The following is an 8,622-nucleotide window of genomic DNA, read 5'->3' on the forward strand; positions in this document are numbered from 1 at the left end:
TCTTCCCTTACCTTCCCCTCTCCTTAATTTTACTTTATGTTCGGAACCTTTGAGTTATATACTTACATTAATCCATCAATTAATTAATCTGCTTATTAGAGTGCAATAGATTTATGTTACACACAAAATATTATATATACTCTCTTGTATATTCTTTGTTGAGTTCTTTTAAAATTGACTTATAAAAATTGTTTTTGTATAATTTTTTTTAACCCACCAAAATTCTGATTGTGATTAAATATTTTGTTATTCAATTAACGGACCCGAGACCTTTCTCCTATGTGAGCCTGTGTCTCTCTAAATGACTTGATCGAACTTTTATAAAATACTCAATATGATTTCCCTACCTCCCAAACCTTTCATAATCCCTTTTATTTTTTCCCTACCCCGGATTCCTTTAGGAATCCACCACAATTTCCAACTAGAGGTATTATTAAGCTTGGTAATATGAGTTATTGGAATGTTCCTTTAATGAGATATATAACAATGGGTTCTGAGGAGAAACAAAAAAAAGTTTCTTCTTATTATTCGATTTTCATTTATTTCAGCTGCTTGTGTAAGAGCCGGATCTTTTTTTCTTATAGAAGTACAATCCTAGGAGGCCAAGAAGGATAATCATGATGACTGCAATCGTGATTCCAGCTATAGCCCCTCCACCTAGAGCCACGTCTGTAAGAAAAGTATGTTGTTAGAGTAATGGACGGGTTTATTTTATTTCAAATTAATGGTGACGCCACATATTATATGCACACATATAATGTAAGTTGCTGTCATACCTGGCTTTGATACTCTGACTTGTTTACTTCCGCTTCCAAGATCGTTATTTACATTGATTGCTATTTCCTTGTTTATATCTTTATGGTCTAAGTTTTGTATGGTTAAAATGGCAATGTAGTCGTTGTTGTCCTTTGAAAAATAAATTTAAAACATCTATTAGAACACCATACAGATACTGGGGGTTTTAAACTTAATTATGATACACATTGTTGTGTATCATAATTAATATCATTAATATATTGTGATTTTTATATTAAGGCCCTTAACCTCAATCACGTACTTCACTCAACGTCCATGTAACAAACAGACCTTACTAATATGATATTTTAAAGGATTGATGATGAATCGCCAATACAAATCGTCATAGCTCTGCGTGTGACAAACGAAATCTGCAATAAGATCTGAGGGATGCTACGCGCCAATGTCCAAATATGCGAATTTTGTAAGGAACTAAACCTATCATGGCCAACTGTATATCAGTAAAACTACTACTTCTTGCATGGAAGGAGACTACGACAAAATAGCAGTTTCGAGGATTTATAATATTTTTTCTTCCAATTCACAACAATCAATGAATTTTATATAGATAAGAATAAAGTGATTCCCTGTACGAAGGACGTTGCACGTAAATCATCGACATATTTTTGGATGAAACTGGTTTTATTGGCATAAGTATTCCATCCTCCACATACTTCAACCCTCTAGATTACAATCAATGGGCAGGTATTAGCCTTCTGTAAAAGTGTACTAAATTTGATTGTCCTTTAAGAATGGAGCCAGGCGATATTATTAAGACTGAGGTCGGTTGAAACGGGTTAATGAGGTGGTCAGAGGGCTTCATATTGAATATATTATGATTAGCTTTATGTTAACTCTACATATTACAAGTCACATACATGTAACTATGTTTGAAATCAATTAATAATTCCTACCTAAGTCTGTTAACGTTACAAATATTTCCTACATATTATTCGAAAACCAAATATTTCTTTCCTAAAATATCAAATAAGGATCTCTTTATATTTACCAACTTTTCCAGGCTCGATGTGTATCTTTCTCCGCTTCGATGGTAGGCTCTCTCATTCAGTCCTACTGCCTCTATGGGTATGTCAGAGTCGTGAACTTCCCAAGTTACACCGCCTTTTCGTGGAGGCGGGTTTGAATGAAACACGCATTTAACAATCCCTACTTCACCGATTTCTAACTTTTCAAATTCAAATCGAAATGTATCTGTATCTGGTGGACCTATATACTCAAATCAATGGAACCATCTCTGAATATTTGAGATAAAATTAAATTAATTTGTACCTTTGATTGAAAGGGTAAGGTATCTGGAGGGTGAATTCAGCGCATCATTCTCTTCTATTTGAGAGTATACCTTCGAAATGTGTTGAAATGAGCATCCAATTCTAAGTCCATCATCTGAAGCCTAAAATGGAACAAGAAAATTACTTTAATATGTGAGACAGAGCGATCAACCAACCTTGGGGCGATAGCTCATGATAAATATAGAAGTTGTGAAGGTGTTACTCTCATCATGCATTGTAAAGAGCAAGTTGTTATCACGAACTTCTTCTCCACGTAATGTCCATGTCACTTCTGGCGGAGGCCGTGCATTGGTTGAAATACATGATATGTTAATAGGTATGTTGTGTTCAATTGTGTTCAGAGACATTATCTCCTGGTCATCCTCATCAGGATAGTCATTTTTAAGTTCTGTTGTTTTTGGAGGAACTAGTGATACATAAAAGTGAGTAATAAAAATTAAATTAGATCAATTTTAGGAACTATACATGGTACGATGACATTGATATTCAGTGATCCTTGAAAATAGCATATCCATGAACCGTGATCCGACTCGACTGCAGCATTTATTTCAATTCCACAGTCTGTAGTAGCGTCACTTCCATACCACTTGTATTTCCATGTTCCCGCTGGCCTTTGATTTGATATCAAAATTCTAAATGTGTATTCTATGTTTTGCTCAATGATATTTATACCTGAATGGATCTATAGCTTCAGGATAATTGTGCTCCACCAGTGATCCCTGGTCTATATCTAATTTTTCTCCTAGGACTTCGTTGTATTCTGGAGGAACCCAAGAACAATCCGATTCCTCCTCTTGGTCGTTTACACTTTTACTCACAAAAAGACGAAGGACTTCTCCAGGTTCTACTATTAAGGAATCTCTAGCTTGAGTAAATGTGGAGTCTGGAGAAACATAAATAATATTTTTTAGCGGACTTATAGCGGTTCTTTTATCATCTTTTTAATATGTATATGGGTTGTCGAAAGCCTAAGAAAATTGTTCCCAACCTTTTCATCACTGCAGAGACCTATGTCATTTTTTTATATCTTGCAGCCTATAAATTACAGTTTGTTCTCAATTTTTGAAATTAATGAGGTCGGCGATTTTTACGGAACGCAGGCACTAATATGATTATTCAAAATTTGAGATCTCAGACAAGTTCTGATAAATGAAGATAATATATACAAAAATCATTTTTTGACTGCAACTAAAACATTAAACGACAATTGAGGCTTATTCTGAAGCCCTTTTAAAGGGAATGGGATGGTTTCTATACAACATATTGTGATTCTAAATAAGCCATTTATATTTTCATTATTAATAATTGAGCTCAAATGTGTGAGAAATACCATATATGTGGCGTGAAAGTTTCATATTAATTAGATGGTAATACGATAGCCTCATGCCAATAGAGCGGTTTTCACTGACGTCATAAATTACATCATAATTCAAGGAGACTCCATTTAGGGGGCTCAAAGTTTGTATTTTACTATATAAAAGGGACAAATTTCCAATAAACCTTAATAAAACTCCATCAAATAGCTTTATGGATAAAAAAAAGACTTAGCGCTTGCATTAAATACTACTTGATGCCAAATCAAAGTAATATTTATTGAAAATCCTTACGAAATGTCTATTTTTTTATCAATTAGTTTTTTTTGTTGGTCCCATTTTGACATGCAAAAGTTTACATTTTTCTCCTTAATATTAGTGAAAAAGTTATTTAATAGTTATAAAACTAGGTTGTTTAGGCCCCAAAAATGGCTAATATAAATAATGAAATCACATGAAAACGCCATATTATCCTGAACATACATACACTTTTTTATTTTTTGTGGGGGGATCGATTAGGGATGAGAAAGGGGGATATTTTGAGAAAAATGTCGTATTCTTTCTATTATAATAGGAAATTTTTACCTACAACATTTAAATAAAGTTGTATAACGATGTAATCATATATTTTTAATATATATTAGGGTCTGATATATTAGGTTGGGGAAAAAGTAATTTCGTATTTTTCGCTTTATTCAATACTTAATAAGAAGTGTAACAAGCCTCCGATTTAAGCTAAATAAGCCCCATTCTGCATAACATAATATTTAATAAATACTATATTGATATATGAGATTGCATATTTTAATTCAATTAAAAATGATTGTATGATAAATTGCCCGATTGTTATTTTTCATATGCTATATATGTCAGATAAGTAAATTAGTTAGTGTTCTTTTCCGGAAAATATTTTTTTTAATAATTAGGTATATTTATTCTTATCATTCATTATATATATGAACAGGGCACAGTAGCATGTAGTTCGAATTTGTTACCGTAAAATTAAATAATAAACAAATACGACTGTGATTCAATCGAATGACGAAGTGCTAAGAAGTAAAAAAACCGTAATATACCCGTTATCAACTATCGTTCGACATTATTTAGATTTGAATAGACTCATGGATGGACGAACAAGCATAACATCAGATCAGGGAAGAGTAATGATTTCAGATTTTATCGCATATATCAATATAGTACTTAATAAATATTATGTTTCGGTAAAATGTCCCAAATAATCCCTTTGTCAAATGTCCTTTCGGCAAATTGTCATTTAAAAAATTGTTCTTCGGCGAATTGTCTGTTCGTGAAAAATATTTTAGCCCAATTGTCATAGAATTGTTTTATAATACATATATCTCCATAAATTTAAGAAATTGTCTTATAAAAAACCTAGTATTAAGTAATAGTACTTACATATTTCTATGTGAAGAAACACTAATGGAATGAAATATTCGAGACGACGCAAATAGTGTTTCACACCCATCATAACTTAATCTTTGAACTTTCTCTATTATACTAAGTATAATAACTCAACAAATTCAAAATAATATAAATTATATATATAATTTGAACTCATAATAGTTCCTTATCTATGATATTCTTTGTATTTCTTCCAATCTAATCAGGAATCTCTGACGACTCCAATAAATCTTTCTTTTAAACATCAAAGAGGAAATGTATTATTGAGTGAATTTAATAATTGCTCATTCTTATTCATATTATGTTTACCCAATAGGTGATATCATACATTGTTTCAGTCATTACTCATTTATGTTATGGATGTTCGACATAATTTTAATATTAAATCAATTTTAGTCATTTCCTGATGAAGTGAGGTTGAAAGATTTTATAAAGTTCCGCAATTTTATAATATTCTTTAATATTAATATAGACTAGTTTCGATCTGAAAATCTTGGACCCGTCTATGATCGTTACCATTTTTGGTTTACCGAAATAATTCAGTCCTTTAATGAAGTTCCGTCTGGATCGATCTCTAAAAAAATCACTCTGAATCTATCCCACTAAACAAAAGTAGTTCTGGATCGGTCTCATTTAAAATTCGGTCTAGACTAATTCTACAGATAAATTGTTGATGACTGTGTTTCAAAATTGTTAATATCAGTCAAGGACTAATAAAGAGTTGTCCTTGGTATCTGTATAACAGCGTCATATGATGTCAAATGTGCTGAATTTCTAGAGATAAAAAACATGATGATCGGAAAAAGAAATTGACGCCGTCGTTGTTGACCTTATCATTCAAATTGTAGTATTAAATAATATTTAACAGCTACAAATATTTTTATCTTCGATCCTCATTTTATTTTTTATATTTGATTATATTTTTATTTATGGAACTCATCAGTTTTTATAGAAGTATAAGATGGTTCCATCTAAGATCTGGAAAAATATGTATTTTTTCTACTGTTAAGGTCAACTAACTTTCGGCTTCAAAACATTTCACTTGCTCCTTTATCATGAATCATATTTGTACAACTCAAAAATCAGGATAGTTGAGAAAATTGGTATATTTTTTGAGACAATTAAACTTTGGTGTATGGTCTGAAACCACTTTCTAAACCAAAATATCGGTCTATAAAAAATCAGATAGGACCAAACCTAAAAAAATAAAAAAAATCCGGATCTGCATTCATTTTAACGTGCTCATGTGAAGTCAACATTGTTGATGTTGGCCTTTTTGGAGGCCTAAACCTTGGATTTATAAAATACTTTTTGTATGTCCCAGACTAAAAACCAAAGTTTTATATAAATTAAACACCCTTTTATTTAAGATTATGAAAAATGGTCAACTACAATCTTGCCTTTGGATGTCTTGTAGGATAATAAAATAAAAGGATTAACAAATATCTCTCTTTAGTATAACGTTTCTGAAACACTAAAAATTTTATAGTTATCTATATCAGCAGATATGTGATGCGTCAACATCGAAACAATCAATTTCTTATTTTACTTCAAATACTCATACCAGACAATATTTCATAGCACATATTTGAGTCAATTATAGGCTTTTTATTCAAATTTGAGGTATGAATTATGATTTCATATAGTTTAGAATCTGTATGAGGTTGAAGAAACTTATAATTACTTCGATATGACCTTTCAAATAAAATCTGTCAGTTTTTTATTTTTTATAATAACAATCACATTAGGGTAATTTAAGTGCAATTTGCGACAAACTTAATAGGATTATTAAGAATAACTTGTTGATATAAATTGACGAAAATTCGTCGAAAATTCAAATTTTGGGAAAAATCCTTCTATCTTGATTTTGTGTTGATTTTGTGATATTTTGTCACTCAAAGTTGGCAACATTTAGTTTTCTTTTTGATTTGCACTCACGAGGATTTCGACACATTTCTAATTATAACAAATCTATGGCTAGCGGATTATTTAGAAAAAAAAGAGCATTCAAAGGTATTCAGTGTGGATAAATATATTATTTGATGGGTCACAACTCTTTTTTATAATGGCCATGACCTCATTCAAAGAATATTTGTATCACGTTTATTCATAGATATTTATGTGTTTGCAGTGTGTAAATATTTGTTTCCCCTTTGAATCCACTCAAGAGAGTGCAAATAAAATAGCTATTTTTAAACTAATTCGAAGTAAGACAAGGTCGGATTTCGGTAGGGGGAGTATTAGAGTCATTTGCCTTGCCCCCCTTCCCCCCCCCCCTAAAAGTAGATTTTACATAATTTAAATAAGTTCATTTCAATTTATATTAAACGATTGGAAATTTTTTTCCTTAAAAGAAACAAAATTAAAAATTTAGTTCAAATTTGATAAAATAGGTCCGCATATTTATTTTTACTCTAGGCCCACTCATGGTAAAACTGGTCCTTAGTAAAAAAAACAAAGGGACATGAGTGTTGTTTACTTATATTAGCTTATAAACAAAGTGACAGATAGTGCCGCCATCTTGCAACAAAATAATATAACTCTCTTAATCATAATACGAGAATATATGTAGGAGCGCGCGGAGAAGACGGGAGCAAGACATATGGTAGTACTTTATTAAGACTTAATATCAACTGCAAGTTTTGGGGAGAAAATGAATTACTGCCATAAAGAAGGGAACTTACCATATTTAAAATAGCATTAGTATTATAATATATATTTATTTCATCAAACATTTTAAAATCAATTTACTCCAAAGATAGGTGATAATTTTTCTTTTAGAGGGAGAGTTTAACACCCCCACGACTGATTCAATAATGAACCAAAAAGAAGAAAAAACACAAGCATCAACCTTTTTTCAATTTCTTATCGATATACTTAGTTTTTTCTTCACACAGATCTCTTCTTTAATCAACATATTATTTAATATATGAAGCTGTGAAAATCATTTTCAGCATGTGGTATTCTCTTTTTAAAACAACTAGTTCGAATAACAAGTTACAGACTGCCTTGTTCATAACATATGTATATATTTTGAAACACGGGCACCCTATGCCTGTATATATAAAAAAATCTATTTATATATGTAATTAATATGATTCTAATTTTTTAGGCTAAGCCCCCTCAAATTATGAAAGCTATCAACCCTCCTGAATATGGAACAACCTATGAGTAAATTGTGTTGAAAGTATAACCATTCCAAGATTCTCAAGTCTCACGCATTAGGCTAGAATCTCACGGAAACTCACATTTTCTTACACTTCTATGCCACACATTTTTTCAAACATAGAAAAGGTAAAATTTGTATTATAGGCTATTTTTTAAAGTAAAAGTAATATTGAACTATAACAATCTTTCAAATTATCATGCAAAACTAACTTTAAAGTTTAAAAGGCCTGTCATTCCTTAGTTGAATGAATTTATGGCTTCGAGCAACATTCGGCAGCAATTTATATTAATGAATTATATCTTGCCTACTTTTAGTGTATTTAAAAAAATAACAACAAAATAAAAGAATAATAATAAGGTTTGAATATAATTTTACAATATTTTTCCTGCTTTAATGCTATTATTAATGTATAAGGTTCTCCTCTTTATAGCACACAGTGTTAACTCTCTAACACAAAAACACTCTATGCATTTTGTTGTCAGCTGTCAATTCCATCGTCTTACTTGATAAATCATGGCTATTTCACAATTTATTCTTTTTGATAAATAAACGAAGCAATAAGTTATTCCATACTTATACTCCGTTTCCAAAAGGACAGGAATACAATTTCTCG

General features: G+C 31.0%; 1 protein-coding gene and 1 long non-coding RNA gene across 2 annotated transcripts; one reads left to right on the top strand and one right to left on the bottom strand.

Moving 5' to 3' along the window:
* The first annotated feature begins 350 nt into the window (after positions 1 to 350).
* Positions 351 to 681, top strand: LOC121125254 (uncharacterized). The gene is made up of 2 exons (XR_005866586.2): positions 351 to 490; positions 549 to 681. It is a non-coding gene; the product is annotated as an uncharacterized lncRNA (long non-coding RNA).
* Positions 447 to 4,984, bottom strand: LOC121125253 (uncharacterized). Its single transcript, XM_040720410.2, has 8 exons — positions 4,835 to 4,984; positions 2,778 to 2,988; positions 2,571 to 2,716; positions 2,261 to 2,511; positions 2,086 to 2,206; positions 1,805 to 2,022; positions 777 to 906; positions 447 to 669 (listed from the first exon to the last, which is right to left on the bottom strand). The coding sequence occupies exons 1-8, from the start codon at positions 4,905 to 4,907 to the stop codon at positions 545 to 547; spliced, it is 1,275 nt and encodes a 424-aa protein (XP_040576344.1). The 5' UTR covers positions 4,908 to 4,984; the 3' UTR covers positions 447 to 544.
* Positions 4,985 to 8,622: the final 3,638 nt, after the last annotated feature.

The sequence above is a fragment of the Lepeophtheirus salmonis genome, chromosome 10 (genome assembly GCF_016086655.4).
Source record: "Lepeophtheirus salmonis chromosome 10, UVic_Lsal_1.4, whole genome shotgun sequence".
NCBI classification, from domain to species: Eukaryota; Metazoa; Arthropoda; class Copepoda; order Siphonostomatoida; family Caligidae; genus Lepeophtheirus; species Lepeophtheirus salmonis.

Bases quoted from the DNA above. Each gene is read 5' to 3' on its own strand.
- LOC121125253 (XM_040720410.2), bottom strand. From the start codon at position 4,907: ATGATGGGTGTGAAACACTATTTGCGTCGTCTCGAATATTTCATTCCA. The intron at 2,512-2,570 runs GTATAGTTCCTA...ATGTATCACTAG, and splicing joins TATCAATGTCATCGTACCAT to TTCCTCCAAAAACAACAGAA. The intron at 2,207-2,260 runs GTTGGTTGATCG...GTTCCATTTTAG, and splicing joins TCATGAGCTATCGCCCCAAG to GCTTCAGATGATGGACTTAG.